General features: G+C 39.1%; 1 protein-coding gene across 3 annotated transcripts in view; it reads left to right on the forward strand.

Moving 5' to 3' along the window:
- The window catches only part of LOC117421247 (lateral signaling target protein 2 homolog), a 136889-nt gene that overhangs the window by 84732 nt on the left and 32282 nt on the right, over positions 1-19875 (forward strand). For all 3 annotated transcript variants that reach the window (XR_009330672.1, XM_034035394.3, XM_034035393.3), the window contains exons 2-3: positions 160-300; positions 16707-16844. Coding sequence is in view for 2 of the 3 variants with exons in the window: in XM_034035394.3 (XP_033891285.3) it covers positions 160-300; positions 16707-16844 (279 nt within the window). In the remaining variant the exon portion in view is untranslated. The remainder of the gene's footprint in view (positions 1-159; positions 301-16706; positions 16845-19875) is intronic.

Genomic DNA, 19875 nt, shown 5'->3' on the forward strand with positions numbered 1-19875 from the left:
GTCTGTGTGTTTAGTGCTTGTAGTAATACAGTTGATGTAAAGGGTCTGTGTGTTTGTGATACACTTCTTTTTGTAAGTCAGGATTGTAAAGGTCCTGTGTGTTTGATACACTTATTTTTGTAAGTCAGGGTTATAAAGGCTCTGTGTTTGTCTCCTCAGAGATCGGACCCGCAGCTCCTCGCTCAGTTCTTCTATGCGGATGAGGAGCTGAACCAGGTGGCAGCTGAGCTGGACAGCTTGGACGGCAGGAAGGACCCACAGCGCTGCACACTGCTCGTCAACCAGTTCAGATCCTGCCAGGTATGAAACGAGAACTAACAGCAACTGCGTTTTATTTGCACAGGAACTGACTTCACAGCAGTATCCATCACGACTTTGTGCTTTGTTTTTACTGTGAAGGAATATAAATGGAGGCTCTTCAAATGCCTGGATAATTTACATGTCTGGTGAAAGGGGTATAGTCAATAATAAATCCTACCTGCTCTTCCATCTATGTAGCCCTTGTGTGCAGTTCTCCAAAAGGATAACATTATAGAGCAAACATACATTTTAATAAATAATAAAATAAAAGATATTTGGAACCATACTAGGGTTAAGAAAGCTCTCCGAATGCATGCTTCTAGGTAGTCTGGTCCACATCTCAAGTGATTCACCTCAGCAGTGTCTTCGGGGTTAAAGCTTGTCACACTGGCTGCAAAGCAAGGCAGTCATTAGAGAAAGCAGCTGGTTGGCAGGGATCATTTTAACTCAGTTTCAGAAGGCAGAGACATTTTTTGTTTGTTTTATATCCAGACATTGAGGATTCTGGGCAACATCCCTTCGAATTATTAAAAAATCTGCAATGTTAATAGCCAGCAGGTGTTTGATTATAATGAAAACTAAAATGATGCCATATCACTGGTGTACTTCAGATCACAAAATCAAACTGGAATTGAAATGTATCTTAAGCAATAAGACCTGATGAAATGTGCACAACTGTCTCTGGCAGTTCATTATTATACCCATTCATCAGGCTGGGGGGTTGCTATTCCTTTGCTCGGAACCTTCAAACAGATAAAAAAAAAAAAAACTAAAGAAACACATTTCTCTTTGTGACTAGAAGGTCGGTTAACCTACTTACTTGCTTACTTTCCTCCTCCTTTCTCCTTTCTCCTTTCCCCTTTCATCTCCTGGCTGATGTCTTCAGTTTCCCTTCCTTTAGCTTTTGATCTCTCAGTGCTTGTGTGAGCTCTTGCTCTGCCTTGTGCATCACCCTGCCATCATTCACATCACTTACACGGTTTGATTTTCCTCTAGAGGTTGTTTTCATTTTTTTTTTTTTTTTTTTTTTTTTAAAGAAAAAAAAAGGTAGTCGTTGCCAATGACTTTACCCCATTTTTCTCCCCAATTTACAATCACCAATTGTGTTGTTATTAATCCCAGTTCACCGCTGCAACCCCATTGGTAACTTGGGAAACGGAGGCTGACACACACGTGTCCTCCGAAACGTGTCCCTGCCAAGCCGTCTTTTTTCGCACTTGCAGATCCACAGCGAAGCCATCAGACCTATAGTGCCGGAGAACAACACCGATCTGAATGGCTCCTCTGCAGACCTGCAGGCACCCTATCAGCCACAGGGGTCGCTGGTGCGCGGTGAACTGTGAATTGCCCTGCCAACCTAAGCCCTCCCTACCCAGGCGGCACTCGGCCAATTGTGTGCCGCTCCCTGGGAACTCCTGGTCACAGTCAGCAATGACATAGCCTGGATTCGAACCTGCGATCTCCAGGCTATAGGGCGCATCCTGCACTCCACGCGGAGCGCCTTTACTGGATGCGCCACTCGGGAGCCCCCCGGTTGTTTTCCTTTTAATGCCCTCCCAGCTCAGACATTTTTGTTTCACTCTGTTTACGAGACTTGAGTTAATCATTCTCTACTCAAACTTGAAGATATCTTCAGCCTCGTTATGACTGGTCTGCCTCAGATAGTCCTACAGCGGCCTGTATCACTCGGTATTTGTAAATCCCTGTGTTTGACCCGCAACCAAAAGTCCAGTTTTACACACCAACACTAAACACAAAACACAGTTTCTAGTGGTAGTGAAATAAGTGCTAGTGGTGTATTATAGTTCTCTGTGAAATGCAGGGGTGAAAGTGATATCCGGGTTGATGCTGGCTTCTGCTACAGATCCGGATCGTGTTATTGGTAGTCTATTAAAAAACAGACAACAGTTAACAAACACTAACAAACACAAGACAAAACTCACGGTTCACGATACTGCAACACAGACTCATTGTAGGTTTGAAACGCTAACCATTTACCAAGGAACAGATCACTTACAGTATGACCTCTATTTATACCCTCGCTCATGACCCCTAGGTTAACGAGTGCATCCGTTCCTCCAATCCTCGGATGCCACGCCGTTTCCCATCAGAGTCATTAAGTTTGGGTACCGTAGCTCCGCCCCCTTCCTAAATGACTGACTTCCACCTACCCTAAGGAATAAATTGTCATGCCATTTAGTTAAGGCTACTCTGTTCCTTTTACACAGCGCCCTCATAGGTCGGGAGGGAGATCTAACACAAAGAATCATTCAATCTCTGTCACAGGGTTACTGTGTGACACATTATGTATGTCTGTACTACTAAATTTAGTCTTATTCTTTCCTGTAACCATTACAGCAGCCTGTCAGTCAGTCACATAGGCAGTGGTCAGTAATGTCAGCTCCAGGGTTCTCAGTGTTTGTGTAAATCCAGCTGTCACTGTTTTTGTTAGATGTTTTTGTTTGTTTTTTTCCCACAGCCAATCACCTGGTTAGCAAGGAGAGGAACCCTTTTTGCTGCACTGTGGATTGTGCAGAAACTTGCTGTCACTATACATTGAGCTCAGCTGACAGACAAGAGTGCTTGCAAAGCACATTCGCAAAGAGAGATCGCTTGGAGGAAACGTGGGGTGGCCAATGTTTGTTATGGGAAGGGCAAATGGGAGATGAAGCGCATCATGAGTCATGAGGCGCGACACGATGCGACAAGCAAAAATGTGCAACGATGCGACAAAATGAATAGAACCTATACTTTTGAGAAGTATCTTAACCACAGGCAACACGACAGGCGATGAGGGAGCGCCGCAAAATAAATAGGAATTTACCAATCAGAGAACAGCTTCAATGCATGTGGTCCAGCAGGGTGAAGCAGTATCCAAAATGACGGAAGAAAAAAATAATATTTGCAGTGGGGAAGAATACCCAGGGCTTTGTGACACAGATCATCGCAGTTATAAAGATACAGTTTTGAAAGATAATATATGGGAGTCAATTTCAAAGGAACTGGATATTATTATTATTATTTATATCACTGTTTAGTTCTTCTGTATGTAGCATCAACATTATTATTATTATTGTTATTATTATTATTATTATTATTATTATTATTATTATTTAATTCTTAACAGATGCCCTTACCCAAGGTGCCTTGCAGTTGTATACAAAAAATACATATCAAGAATTACAGTACAATTAAGAGCAAGATACAAAATACAATGACTTCAGTCCTAATAAGAGTAAATACAAAACACAGTATGATTTGATAGCAGGGCAGTTCAAGAGCAGGTAACAGTGCTAATCGTTACATCAGGGTTAGATACGAGTGCAAGTGAAATACAAAATACTACAGATTGAGTTAAGTGCAGGATTAAATACAGTAAAATAGGGAGCAGATAAGTGCATTAAAGGCAGAGTGCTATATTGTCCAGAAGGGCAGAGTTGAGTTTTACAGGTGTTGTCTGAAGAAGTGTGTCAAAAGTATCTTATCGCCCAATAACAAATCCCATAGTGTCTGGTGTGTAGCGGCCTTAAGACAGACTGCACACTAGAGCTGGTAACTGGTTGTTAGTTAGTTGTAAATTAGGGAGAAGCTAAGATTTGTCAGGGCTTGAAAGGGGCAGATTGTACCTGGGAAATCAACTGTAACTGGGAAATCAAGGACCACTGTGTCACAAGTCTTAAAGGAATCGTAACATCCTAGTAGAAAACAGCTGATCTGTCTACATGCTCTCAGAAGTGGCCGTCAGGTAGCTTATCGGGTTACTTATTCCAAGTGCTGAGGCTGCACTTTTGCCTCTGTTTCTGTTTACCACAAGGAGGGTGAAGTCTGTATTGTCCATGTGGAGTTTTTATTCTCTCTTTTTTTTTTTTTAATCGATTCCTAAAAGTTTCAGCGACTCCTCAGTTTGATTATTAACAGATACACATATACTGGATGCAAAGGCGTACATTTAAGTTAAAGCAGAGATTGCTCTTTTTCAGTGGCTGAGGATGGCCTGTGTGTCATTACCCATGGTTCTTCCTCTCATCCACTTACAGAAACTGCCTTGTTAATAGTGCCTTCGGGTCACACTGAACCCTGGCACCCTTCCAAATGGATAAATGAGGGGAAACTACTCTAGGGTTAAAAAGTAATTACGATTCTCATATTAGCATGTCATAAAGGTGCCACTGACCCTCTTGGTCAAATACTGCAAAAGATTTTTTTTCTAAATTAAATTAAATAAAATCTTAATGGAAAAAAGACCACATTTCCACAGGTAACTTATGATACAGCCTACTCTGCTTAGAAACATCCTTCACTACAAGTTGTCGCCACATGAACCAGATTTTTACTTCTTCTTTTACCTGGTGGTTTACTGGCACAACGTATGAGATGGACACGGGCAAGGAACACAGTAGTGTTGTTGTTGTTGTGTATCCAAAGAACCAAACACACAGATTGTCACCCATGGTGAATCGAAGAAACACAAACAGGTTAAAGTGTCTGCTTTCTGAATAATGAATGATGAGAGTGCGAGAGACCATGCTATTTTAGGTTAATCCGATTCAGATTGTTGCATGGGATTATTTGTGGGCTGCAGAGTTAAAGGAAGTAATTAAAAGCCAGCATGGTTTGAAAAACTCCACAGGCCCCAGCCTCGATCAGTGGGAGGCATTTAAGGTCAAGGCCTGGCCCCCCTTTAGCTCCTCATGGCTCAAGCAGGGTGAGTCATCGATTTTGCACAGCAGTTTGTTTCTGAAGCGGGGCACATCATTGATGTCCATGTCTGCTTGTTTAAAAGTGCTTCCCATAAAGAGGAGCTTTTTAAGACTTAATTAACATTTTAAAGGTGTAATACAACCATGGTTTTGAATCTTTTTTTTTTTTGTAGCAGAAGGTTCTAAGGTGGACAATGTTCACTTTTATTATCTGGCTTGGGGGAGAGATTGGGGGAGAGAGAATGCAACAATTGAGAGAGAAGAGTTTTGTTTTTTTATGTAGAGCTATTAAAACATGAGAGGCAATGTGATATCATACACCCAGTGATTGGGTCTGAAAATGAATTCCCAGGCCTCTGTCAAGCAGAGAATGCATGTTGTTTTGGTAAAAAGTACACTGAGGACTAAGCTGAGATCACCAATTGTAATTTGCCTCATACTTACAAGCCTCCACAGGTGAAAAGATCCTGCATTTAACCACTGCAACACCCAGCCCATTTAAACAAAGATTTGGTCTTTAAGAAAAGATTTGGAATCTGAAAGAAGTAAGTCTAGTTTACAAATCTCACCTGAATTGTAAAGGTTTAATGCTGTGGAACCATCTCCCCTGTAATGTTGTTGAAGCTGACACCCTGGGATCCTTCAAGAAGCTGCTTGATGAGATTCTGGGGACAATAGGCTACTAACAACCAAACGAGCAAGGTAGGCTGAATGGCCTCCTCTCATTTGTAAACTTCCTTATGTTCTTTATATATATATATATATATATATATATATATATATATATATATATATATATATATATATATATATATACAGTGCCTTGCAAAAGTATTCAGACCCCTGACCAATTCTCTCATATTACTGAATTACAAATGGTACATTGAGAATCTGTGGCACTATTTGAAAATTGCGGTCCACAAGCGTCGTCCAACCAACCTGAACAACCTGGAGCAAATCTGCCAAGAAGAATGGGTCAAAATAACTCTGACACTGTGTGCAAAGCTGGTACATACTTACCCCAAAAGACTTAAAGCTGTTATTGCAGCGAAAGGTGGCTCTACCAAATATTAATGTGTGGGGGTTGAATACTTAAGCAAGCAAGATATTTCAGTTTTTTATTTTTCTTAAAGATATTTCCCAGCATAAAACCAATGTCACCTTACAATAATTGATTTTGAGTTTCAGTGTTTTAAAATAAAATATCAAACAGAACGAAATTTCAATGTACCATTTATAATTCAGTAATATGAGAGAATTGGTCAGGGGTCTGAATACTTTTGCAAGGCACTGTATATATATATATATATATATATATATATATATATATATGTATCTATGTATATATGTATATATGTATATGTATATGTATGTATGTATGTGTAAATGTGGGGGAGAGAGAGAGAGAGAGAGGATGAATACAACGGTTCCGAATAATTTTCCTTTAAGGTCTCACTGAAAGCCGATTTAAACTTTTAAATCACACAATTAGGTTATGCTGTGTGTATAATCTCCAAAGTGCTTTCAATTAAAATCTAATTGTCTCCTTTTAATCTGTAAACAGGTGAGTTTCACGTGGCTGATGCCGATCCACAATATAAACACATAAGCATAACACGTAGGGTTTTAAAAAATTCCCTCTACTTACAATTCTTCAATCTATTGATGTTGAGGTTTAAAAGTTTTAAATTGAGATGAGGGAAAACATACATGATGATGAAAGCACTCTGCAGAACCTCATGACATCATTTAAGAGCGTCTCCATGTTTTTAAAACCCTACATGAAGACGTTACACACTATTGTTATGCTTTTGTGTTTTTATAATGTGGATCTGCATCAACCATGTGAAACTCACCTGTTTACAGATTAAAAGGCGACAATTTGTTTTTAATTGAAAGCACTTTGGAGGTTATACACACAGCACTTGGAGGTTATACACACAGCACAACCTAATTATGTGATTTAAAAGTTTAACCGGCTTTCAATTGAAAAGTGTCGGTTCAGTGAAACCTTAAAGGAAAATTATTTGACACCGCTAATACATATATCTTAGACACCGTGGTGGATTGTTTTCAGCTGCAGTTCAAGTTACTTATCAAGTGTTATAGCTAACTTGAAATATGCAACTGTTCAAGAGCTGAAAACAAGTAAAAAGGTCTAATTAAGCAAATGATCAGTTCAATTAAGGGTCTAGTTAAGTAACTGAGAGCTGGGTTGGAATGAAAACCAGCAGCCTCAGGGGGTCTCCAGGACTGAGTTTGAGAAGCCCTACTCTATACTAAAAGAGCAATTACTAAAGGACTGGGTATCAGGATAAAAAGAATCTGTTCTGATGAAAATTGACTACAAAAAACAGAGAAAGGAATTACAAATAAATCTTAAGAAGATATGAAGAACAAATTATTGACAGAGAATTGAGAAAAGTTGACCAACTCAATAGGAATGAACTACTTGATTATAAGAAAAGGGAAGAGAGGGTTAAGAGAGTACCATTAATAATGACATATTCTAAATTATTACCCAACATTTCAAAAATAGTTTGGAAGCATTTATGTATACTTCATAATTCAGAAAAAATGAAAAAAATATTTCCGAAAGCACCACTCGTAGCTTTTAGTAGAGATGCAAATTTGGCTTACATTTTAGTCCACAGTAAACATAAAGGGATCATAGATACATTAAAGGACATTGAAGCCTGTAAAAGCACATGTGAAGTGTGCAAATATACTGGTAAAGATAAAAGTAGGAGAGACAGGTACATCATTATATAAAAGAATACAGAACCAAATATAAGAAATAAATTAAATGAACCAATAGTTCAGCACTTCACAAGGAACAGACACATCATGGATGACCTAAAGTTTGTGGGTTTAGGAAAAATAAAATTAGATAATGTACAGTATAGAAGAATAAAAGAAAATAATTGTATAAATAGACGAGATACCATGATGCCTGAAGGTTTAAATAAAAAGGAACACTAGATTGTTACATCATTAGCTATAGTGAATGACATCACAAAGACATGAATGACATCACAAAGACATTACATTCAAAGAGAAATAAATGTGTGGTTACTTGGCATCAAAATCCTATAAATACCTCCAATGCTTATTTTCAAACACACTTTTCCCTTGACAAAGGCATGCTAAACATACCGAAACGTTGAGAAGTCGGAACTTCTATATATAGCCGAGGTCTGCAGTCCATATCTGTTTTATGAATCAGTCAAGGCAGTCATGTTTTTGACGTCCCTATTGTATAGTTATAAAAGTTTGTTTGGCATATAACTGTCCATCTGACTTTCTCACTGTGGCAGGGAATTCTCAGAGGAATCTGCTGAGTTTGTGAATGTCTACATTGTCCAGTTGGATTTGTTTGAATTTTAGGAAGTCAGAAATCACCGACATGTTTTATAGTATGTTTTGTAATTCATTTTCTGATGTCCGCCATTTTGCTTTGTTGTGTGAAGAGAGGAAGGACACTCACCGTGATGACGTAATTTGAGGGAGTATAAAAAAAACTATTGACTGTAAACAGTGTCATGGGGTCATGTGATGATGTTTTAACCAGTCACATGCCAGAATTTCTAAGGCTGTTTACCTTAAGACCCCATGATAAAAATAAAAATAAATCTGAGGTCATGTCTTCAATTGAATGCACAAGTATACTTTTAACCTTGGCCGATGAAGGCTGTAGGAGGAGTGCTTAGCAATCAGACTCTCTTAAATATCTGGGAATGCACAAGTATACTTTTAACCTTGGCTGATGAAGGCTGTAGGAGGAGTGCTTAGCAATCAGACTATCTGGGAATGAACTGGGAATAATTCAGAACCAGCATTCCGTGCAACACCTAATGTTCTCACCAGTGGTGGAGGAAGAGAAAGATGGGCCCCAGCAGCACCCATTCACAGCTTCTGCCTAAACTACAGGATATATAAACTACACAGAATATAACTGCAAAAGACTGCTGAACAGTACCCCAAAACCTTCCATGAAGACAGTAGGAAATTGTTTTGCAATGTTGAGAGACCACTAGGCTAAAGTACGAGTGGTTGCGAAAAAGAGACGCCAGCTAAAAATAAAACCGTGCCTCATACCAGCCTCCATGCAAAGACAGACAAAAAAAAGTTAGGAAGCTAATTTTAAGTCAACCATTTAAAAAAAAAAAATAATTAAGAGAATAGCAGTACCTGATAAAACGAGGGAGAATAAAAATGTAATTACTGGCACTGGTAGCTACAGTGATATGAATATGAAGTAACATCTGCAAATATAAATGTGAAGGATATTATCACTGTTTTTCTCCAAGCGTTCTGACCCCTCTAGGGTTCTCTGAGTGCGTGGGCCTCTGTGCAGTTGCCAAGGCTGCACCGACTATTCCTCCGCCACTGGGTCTCAAACAGCTCTTCATGTAAAGAACATTGTGATCTGTGTTTATGGGAAAATTAACCAGTTTATCATGGATGCACTTTCAAGTGTAGCTGGTGTTACAATAATCTAGCAAATGGTACTACTGAAGTTCCAGAGTCTGTCGGAGCCACCTCCTGTGTTTCTGATCACTAAAAATAATCACACACAAACACTGTGAATAGTAACTGAATTGGATCATCCCCTCACTCACACTACACATCTTGCATGTCCAGACTTGAGCTCCCCAGTGGTGCTTTAGGTACACTCTCACAGCTAATCTCCTCCTCGACAAATGCAGTGCAGTTTGTTAGTACAGCAATTCACAACACTCATGGATTCACAACAGGCGTCTCCACTGTGGCCTGGGGAAATAGTTGCTGGCCAAGAAGTTACAGATTAGTTTGAATGGCCCTGCTTATTCACACTACTTTCAATTTAATTATGCTGCACACACATCAGGTAAAAGATTTAGCCCATTGAGTTCTAGAACTGGTGTTTCAGGCAGAAGAATTATTTGACTTTGCATATTGGATTGGTATGTTTCAAGTAAAACCGCATTGTATTGTATCTCAATGCTTATGAGATTTGCAACCAACATGACCCCTTCGGGAGCTTGTGGGTTATTATTATTATTTGTTTATTTAGCAGACACCTTTATCCAAGGCGACTTACAGAGACTAAGGTGTGTGAACTATGCATCAGCTGCAGAGTCACTTACAATTACATCTCACCCGAAAGACAGAGCACAAGGAGGTTAAGTGACTTGCTCAGGGTCACACAATGAGTCAGTGGCTGAGGTGGGATTTGAACCGGGGACCTCCTGGTTACAAGCCCTTTTCTTTAACCACTGGACCACACAGCTTTTCTTTAACCACTGGACCACACAGTTATTCTGGAATAACTATAGTACTCCTCTGCAGGGAAGCCTGCAGGGCCCATGAACGTGGGAAGTTAATGGGAGACAGATTGCACAACTGATTGGGAAAAGGCAAAAAGTATAACTTTTGAGTCAGGTAGTTCTGCCCAAGCAATGACCGTCATTGTGCCTCTTTCTCTCAAACAGCTGGGATAACACACAGCTGGCAATTGATTCTACATTTGCATAAAAACAAATCTCTCGTTTGACCTCCGAAATAAAGCTGCTCAAGAAAGAAGAGGTATGGTGTCCTCCTAATCCTCGTGCTCTTGATCTGAAGGGCTTTTAAATAGTTTAGAGTTTTAAGCTTGATCATTTGAAAATGAAAATATATATATATATATATATAACATCCTTCTCAGCTTCTTGGATACTTTCCATTTGACATATTAGAAGACGTGACTAAAGCTTCACAGCTTCACTAGTATGTATGTGCCTGCGAAGTTTTAAGTTATGTTACTTTGTAAAATTCAATCTACCTATGAAGTAGTTATTCCAAGAATCGGATTGCTTGAAATTTAGTATTAGTTGAGCAGTAATACCTAACTATTGACCTGAGTGTGGCTGCTTTGAAGCGTTGCTGTTTTTATGTGAGCTCCTGTTGGAGGGACCGACAGACAAGGTGTCTGCAGTACAGATACTTCCAGATTCTGATTCTCTTAACTTTTGCTAAAGAATGTATTTTTCATCATAACTACATAAGCAGTTCGCTAGATATATGTAATTTAGACGGAGAGTCGGATGGACTGGCAGACAAACACTGCATATCCCACTGTATAGATTTTGATTACGATACCTTGACACGTTCATGTGGAACTGCGCACATTTACAATTGAAAAATACATTTGGGATATGCTAATGATTAGATGGGTATCTGTCAAGGAGAGTCAATCCACTGTTCTGTAATGGCCAATTATTCCTTGATCTGTTTTAGTATCAATACTTGTCTTTTGAAATACCTGTATATATCGTAGAATAGCAACACCTTCTTTGATACATGACATTGATCCATTCCCATTGAGCTTGGGTTCAATTGGAATGGCAACCTGAATCAAAATGATTTATGTGGAACATTAACATTGATTGATAAAGAACGACCCGCACTCTCCAACAATCCGAAACACTTAAAAGTACAATTAATATTCCTTTATTATTTCATTTTTGGTTAAAAAAATCTTTTATATCCACCCCGATTCGGAAAGGAGCTGCAGATGCGTTTCGGCAAACTGCCTTCCTCAGTAGAGAAGAAATCTCAGAAATGAGGCATTTGAAAGGAGAGTCAGAAGGTTGGCCTGAATGGCACTGCTCTGTATTTATTTACATTTCTTTCACCCTGTTGCTGTCTGTGACAGCTGTCATGACAATACAGAGCACATGAACACTATTTTATTTAACCCTTTTAAAGGTATCAAAACAGTACGTTTCAGTTCTTTCTAAAGTTTATTCCAAGACCATGGAGCAAGAAAACATTTAAACCCAGTTAGTCTACTTTTATTTCACTTCATGTTGCATGTACATTTTCATCAACTATGGAGTAATGGGGTGACAAGACATATTCCCATTCTCAAACTTCAAATGACCATTTATAGTAATACATGTAAATTTATAAAAAGTGCTACAAGAGCTTTTAGAGGAGGCTCCCCGTCCCAAGTAGGCTTTGACAAATTTCTTCCACTTGCATGTCATATACTATGCCCTTGCCCATTTCACCTCTGCAATCACTTGGAACATCCTCAAAGCACTACATCATCGAGAAGGGATATTCCCAGAACAATAATTAATCAAGAGTCTACAATAATAGTGTAGCAAGAAAGACTGGCGTTTAATATAGAACTTGTTTAGTTTCCAATATCCAGTTTAAATAAACAATAGCTAAAGAATCAACAGGTTTTTTTTTAATGTCTTACTTTGAAAACCACTTTTTTTTATTATTATGCTTGCAAACAAACAAGAATAAGAAAAATAAAATTCACACAATAGAGATAGACAATGTAAGGGATTTTAAACCATATTGGTTGCATTGTAACACCCACAGATACTGCAGTGGGATTTAAAACTAATTAAGATGCATACTAGGCTGATGAGACGCCACTTTTGCGGCATGGAGTGTAATGACCATTAGGGGTGTGCAACTATAATTAATCCCCTCTGATTAACAGAGAAACAGGAATTGCAAGTGCACATCCCCAGAGGTCATAAAGCAACTTAATTGAGAGATGCAGGTTAAACCCAGTGCACACAGATGCAGAGATCTGAAACATCTATAAGAGGCGTGGAGTGCATGATAAAAGTCTGCTGGAGATTGATGCAGAATCAAGGAAGTGATCGGGTTCAGACAGACAAACGGAAGAACAGACAAAAAGGAAATGTTGAAATAGTCGGTAAACGTGGTAATAATGATGTAAGCAGAAACACAAATAAAGAATGAAAGAGAACACATATAATATTAAAGAGGAACATGTACAGGAGAGCTGTCTTCTCTGCAGTGTCCAAGGTCCAAAGTAACATATGGCTAAAATCAGCTTTTTCCTGCCAAATGTATGTAAAATGAATGTGGTGCTTTGCCTCGTGTGCGGTCATTGTGGAAGCTTTACCTAACATCTTCAGAGACCGGGATTGTGTAGTTTAATGTAGCAATTAATTAGTCGCATAATTCTTGGGCCAACAAAATATTTTTGCATCTGGCACATGTGAAAGGCTTTCCATGCTAATTGTGAATGAACAAGGGAATAACACCTCATCATGAGCAATAAAAAAAGAAAAAAGAACGTAATTAGCTAGAATAATTAACTACAGTACCATATGCAAAAAGGAGTCCAATATTGCTGTCGTCATCAATTACATTGCCATAAATCCCTTCTCAGACAGGGCAGTTTGTGTGTTACAACCCCCGCCCTCTCCATTCTCACTGTCACGGCATTGAGTGTGATGAATGCGGCGTTCATTTTCATTTACACTGATTCGGTGTCTTCAGCATCTACTTTCAGGTTTCAAAGATGACATGCAGAGCAAGCAGACTGAACTCCCATCCTCCTTGCCATTGTTTTATAACTATTAATGAATGTTTTGGGAAATCGGAAGAGAGCGAGGAATAAGGCACTCGAGGCATGGAAACTGATACTAACGTGAGCTCAAATCGCATCATTCAGCATATTTAAATCGGCCTCTGTGCTGCATTTTAATTTGTTCTGTATATCCCCTTCAGTCACGGTGTGCACGGTTGTACCATGTTAAGTTTCCTGTCTATGTATCTGTTTTGTACTGCATATATGTATTCATTTAAAAGTGCTTGCAGGGCAACTCTCGAATGCCATAGAGTTCACATAAACTGCTTTAAAATTTTAAAAAATGACAGTAAAAAATCGTAACGGAAGGGGATATTATATGAGCTCTTATGTACAGTTGATCCTGTCTCTTATGGTAAGAGTGTCTTTTTGTGTTGGCAACAGGACTGCAAGGCAAAGAGACAACCCTTAAAATAATGTTTTGAAATCTCCCATTTTGATTGGCTGAGACTTATTATTATTATTATTATTATTATTATTATTAGTAGTAGTAGTAGTAGTAGTAGTAGTATTTATTTCTTAGCAGACACCCTTATCCAGGGTGACTTACAATTGTTACAAGTTATCACAGTACAAAGTATCACATCATAAAATATCACATTACAGGTTATCACATTATAAAATATCACATTACAGAATATCATACAGGTAAGAGCAGATATGAAAGTACAATTAAATCAATTCAGATATCCAACATCTGTCCAGTTTTGATACACATTCTAAAGAAATTAACTATTCAATTCAAAGTCTTTTTCAGTTTCTCTTTTAGTGTACAAGAAACTTAGTTTTGCTGTATTCCATGCTGACCGCATCTCAGCAACATATATATTTTTAACATAATCCAGATTGTTTTGGTATTTGTATTCCCACATCCTGAGACACTGCAATGTTGGTGCCCTGATTGAAATGAGTGGCTATTGTGGGAACAGAAAGGAAGAAGCATTGTTGCTGGAGGTGGCAGGCTCTTTGTACACTATGATGCTACTAAGAGATATTCTCTTGAAGAGAAATGTGGGCAGAAATGTAGTTGGTTGTAAACACTGCACAGTGCCCCCCCCCCCCAATATTCCTGTGCCATTCACACTGTGAAAGGCTGCCTCTTCTTGCCTGCTAGTCCTGTGCACAACTGACATTATAATTAGTCATATTTCTTGCCAGCCTTGTCGCAGTTATTTTGAACAGTATAATTTATATCTAATTTATATCTATAGCCTCTGTTCCTCACAGTCCTTGGGAAGTTCTCATAAATCTGCACAGCTTTTCACCCAATTAAACAGATGCTGAAGGAACCTTCAGATTACTGTTGGGGACAATATTTCTTTTGACAGGATGGGAGCTGTTTTTTATTTCATTTTTTGTATTATATGTTTTATTCCATTGGTTCCAAAAAATGAAATCGCATTTGCAGCTTCTGTACCAAGTCGTTTTGGAATGAGTCCATTGCTCGTTTGTCCCTCTGAGCCAATGAAAACATTTGATTCACACTTCGAAAATTGGCAAAGGAGCTGAATAAGCAAACCATCCCACAAGTTCAGTGGCTTCCCAAATATTATCCACTAACATGCAATGCAAAATGATTTAAATTATATCAAATGTTGAACCAGCCTTGGCAGTCACCATTGCACAAACAAACAGCAGTAAAATGAAGCAAAAAATATTGGCAATCTTTCCTTACTTATTAAAATATTGTGCCTATTTGATTAGGGGGACAGCTACTGTATCGACTCAGTGATACATTGCAATAGTAGCGTTCTTTGCTTTCCTTCTGATGTTAAGAAGGAGTCAGTTGTAAAGGAAATCTGTTTCACACAATAAGTCACTCGAGTTCTTTACAATAGGACTGTGGGCAGCTGAGAGAGGTTGTCTCGCACTTCAGGAACTGTGTTGACCCTACCTCGCTTTTATATAAGCAACTCTGCATTAAAATGCAGTGGATTAACTCCTGTGCCAAAAAAAGAAAGGTCAGGAACGAGGGTCCAAGTGGAAAAGGAGTTGGGAGCAGTAATAAAAACAGGCCGTGGATAAGCAGCTTGACCCCTGGCGTGCTACCTCTTGTGAGCACAATGTTTCATTTCATGAGATTATAACATGGAGAGCTGTAAAACCCTTTTGTTAGTAATTATTGCAATACGTGCGTGCCGGTGGCCTACAAGACCTTGATTTAGTTCTTCGTTTTTTGTTGTGATACCGGCACTGGAGACCAATTCTGTTTTTGTTATATACTGAGCGGTAAGATCTTGTTTCCAAAGTTGTCTTCCAGTCCTTCTCCCCAGGGGTTGGAAGGAGTGGACTGTTTTGGAAACAAAATAACCACAGCAAGTTAATCAGCATTTATGTTTTGTTTGTTTTTGATTTTTTTGTTTTTTTAAACCTTTGTTTGACTTTAGCCAGGACACTGGCAATTGAAACGCTTACCTTTCTCGCACAGTGGCCCTGAGGTATTTTTCTGTCAACAAAATAGACAGGGCCTTGGTTTAATGCCTCTCCTGCAGTTTACTCCAATGGGAAGAGTGACCGCTGCAATGCCACCACCAACAATTTCTGATGCAAGTGCAAAGGCAAGAGGAATACAATTATTTAAAGGGTGTATCACTAGCCAACTAACATGATAAGATATTATTAACCTATTTGAACGAGAGGTGAAAGGCTAAGTACATACATTAGAGCTACTATTGACTCCTTATGTAGCTACAATACATTGCACCTTCCTTGGGAGCCCTGCTGACGATATTATTATTATTAGTTTATTTAGCAGACGCCTTTATCCAAGGCGACTTACAGAGACTAGGGTGTGTGAACTATGCATCAGCTGCAGAGTCACTTACAACTACGTCTCACCCGAAAGACGGAGCACAAGGAGGTTAAGTGACTTGCTCAGGGTCACACAATGAGTCAGTGGATGAGGTGGGATTTGAACCAGGGACCTCCTGGTTACAAGCTCTTTTCTTTAACCACCAGACCACACAGCCTCCTATGATATCACTTGTGACTCGCCAGTCAAACCTGTACTTGACTTGAAACATTTGGAGCTGATTTCTCAGAGCCTGCCTGATTAGCACGTCTTGGACTACCTTACATTAGGTAGACCAGGATTAGTGCTAATTGGACTCTGTGAGTCATGGAACTGGAAGTACCACACACGAGTGTTTTTGTTTGAGACTGAATTTCAGACTTAATGCTTTTTGTTGTTGTTTATTCTCATGTCAAGTTTACCGTTGAGCAGTAGCTGGATCTTTTGCATGTGTGTACCACAGAGAAGTTCTTCAGGACAGTGTTTCACCATTATTATTATTTTCTTCTTAATTTCGTTTCAGGACAACGTGTTAAGCATCATAAACCAAATCATGGATGAATGTATTTCCAGTGACCGGGCGAATCGGGACTTTTGCGTGAAGTTCCCTGAAGAAATAAGACACGACAACCTGGCAGGGCAGCTCTGGTTTGGGGCGGAGGTACAGTACAATGCACTCATCTCCTGAAGGTTTGCATACTTGCAGAATATATATAAAGTTCAAGGTCCCTCTCTCTGTCATACCATTGCTAGGCTGCTGTAAATGCATGTTAGATAGATGCATGTTTTGAAAGAGCAGTACAATGTAACCGACAAATAGTGAATGAACCTACTGTACTGGTATCTGCTTTCTTAAATTTTGGTTGACAATTAAATTACTTCTTAACATGTGTTCAAGTTGTTAGCAAATAGTGTGACTGTAGTAGATTATTTTAGGGTTTGGCAATGTGCTCTAGACCATTCTTAAACTAGAAGAGTTATTGGACCTCACAAGCACTTTCCCTGATTTATTTTGGTGGACAAGGCCTTTCCCAGTATTGTACTGTCTAGTGGTTAAGAACTCAAGTGCTTATCCTCCAGTCTTGTCTCTTCTGTTGAGTCAAAGAGATGAGTTGTAAAGTGAGCCTGCTGATGACCTTACCTTAACAGAGCATCGTTAGGTGGTTCACTTACAATTAATGATGCATTTCAGTAAGGGCATAAAAAGTAGTGCCAGAAAAATCACTCCCAGGTTCATGATAAACAAACAGGTCTGATTCCAAGCCTTAATATCCATTGTTTTAATAGACAGGAAAAAATAATTGCTTTTTTGAAAAATCTCAGTTTAGTCCTTCAAGCATATTTCTTTTTTTATGTCTTTTTTTATTGCAATTGCACAAGCTTCACTCTTTAAAACATATCACATGTAATTGAAAAGCTATATGTCTGCATCCTTTGAGCACATAAAAAATCCAGACTACAGATTGAACTATTACAACAAAACAGTGACTTAATTAGCATCCCTAAGGATAATCAGGTAACCAGCAAAGGTGTGTCATGGTTTTGTGTCCAGGAATTCTCTGCACTTTGGAAACTGATATTAGCTGTATAAATCAGATTATAAATCGCTTAAGACCTGTGGGTTTCAGCAATTAACTAATGGCGTGTTAAGGTCAGCCCTGTGTGTTGTGAGCCCCCTGCAAGAGTTCTTTTTTTTGTATGTTTTTGTTACTGTTCATATATTTGTCTTAATCCTTTGCTGCCCAGTGCCCAATATATTTGGCATTAACAAAATAGGCATTAAACAGGTATGGAAACACACCCAAGTAAAGGGTTAATATGTACACTGTTTTTTTTAGTCTGGACACCTTCAAAACTTGCAACAACAGCAGTAGCCCTGTGTTTATTCACAGGAGTAAAGAGGAGGGTTGAGATTAAACACTTCTCCCACAATACCAGTTGTACGTGGCAGTGACAAACCAAGTAATAAAACAATACAACACAGCAAGTCCAGGTTCTTGGAGAAACAAACGTTTGGTACTTTATATAAGTTGTTGTGATATTTACAATGTTTACAGTGAACAATACTAGTTCCAGTGGGAGAGAGACACAGCACACGAGGGGTTAACAGCGTTGTGTTGAAGAGAACGGTCCTGAGCCACACAGACTTCTATCTGGATCCCACTGTACAGCAAATCCTTATTTCAGAATCCTTGGTCACAAGGTTTCCTCTTTTTACCAGTCCAGGCCACAGATACTGCACCATTGCTCTGCGACGGCTCAGTTACCCCAAGCTCTAGCATAGCCCCAGCATAGCCCCTACTTCTCTCCGGACCACTTTCCTCTGACTTTCGGGTAGAGTCGGTACGGTCGTTGTCTCATTCGCACACCTGCATCCGTGATTATGGCGTGCTCTATCAGATTGGTGTACCTAGATTATTGGAAAAACATCAACAAATTGATTTCACCTTTTTTTTTTTTTAATTATTTTTTCTGACCAGGCTTTAAGTTATCCCCCATCGGAATGTCCCCTGGGAGAGGGGAAATAAACACAGCTTCTCGCTCTCTTCACGGTTTGAGCAAATGAACATCATAAATTTGTTTTTTCACGCCATCTATTCAGCTGTCTAGTCTCATAATTTACTTGGCCAATTTTGCGAACTACTTCAAGAGCCCCTGCCATTTCGCAAACAGTTTACTTTCTGAAGAGGGAAATAATGCTAGCACTCTGTCCCCTGGCTGAAATGTTTGAATGCGAGCATTTTGATTGTAACGCTGCTCTTGAACATGTTGCACTGCTTTTACATTTTCCTAAGCAAATTGGCCAATTCCAGATGGTCACGCAAGTTTATAACATATTTAACTGTATTTTGTGCTTTGGTTTGATTTGCTTCCCACCCTTCTTTAACCAAATCGAGAATACCCCAGGGCTGTCGCCCATAAAATAACTCAAATGGGGAAACGCCTGTAGAGGATTGTGGTACCTGTCGTATGGCAAACAGAGAAGTACTGTGGATGGTAAACTGATGTTCAAATTACTGTATTTTCAAGAGTTTGCAAACTTGCTGAGTGCACTGTGACATAAAAGCTGCCCCCTGCAATGAAGTTCACTCCGTGTCTGTGGATGATGTCACCCAACGGTAGCATATATAATGAAAACAGCAAGGGACCTAGAATGGAGCCCCGTGGAACACCACAGACAACTTCCTATCATGCCGATTTTACCTCCCCAGTAGAGACAAACTGAAACCTATCAGAAAGATAAGTATTGGCCACCACTGTATTAAAAGTATAGTATTGGCCACCATTGTATTATTTTTATTCAATTGAAACAAATAAAAATGCTACCCTAGATAAATTAATTAATCCTTCCACTTGACATTGGCTCCTCTCACAGCTGCAATGACTTCTTACATTTCTTTAAAAATAAAATACTAGACATCAGAAATGAGATTCCACAGACACCTTCTGTTAAGGAGGACTCCAATACAATTTTACCAATTAGACATATTAAGGCTGCTATGGGGGCTGTTTCTTTGATTACCTTACAGGAACTGACAGAGCTAGTTCAACATATGAGAGCTACTACATGCTCTCTTGATCCTATTCCTACAAAACTATTAAAAGATGTTCTTGGTGTTATTAATACCCACATTTTAAAAATTATAAATGGTTCACTTTCCTCCGGTATAGTTCCCTCAGCACTTAAGGTA

This window comes from Acipenser ruthenus, chromosome 1, assembly GCF_902713425.1.
Source record: "Acipenser ruthenus chromosome 1, fAciRut3.2 maternal haplotype, whole genome shotgun sequence".
Lineage (NCBI taxonomy): Eukaryota > Metazoa > Chordata > Actinopteri > Acipenseriformes > Acipenseridae > Acipenser > Acipenser ruthenus.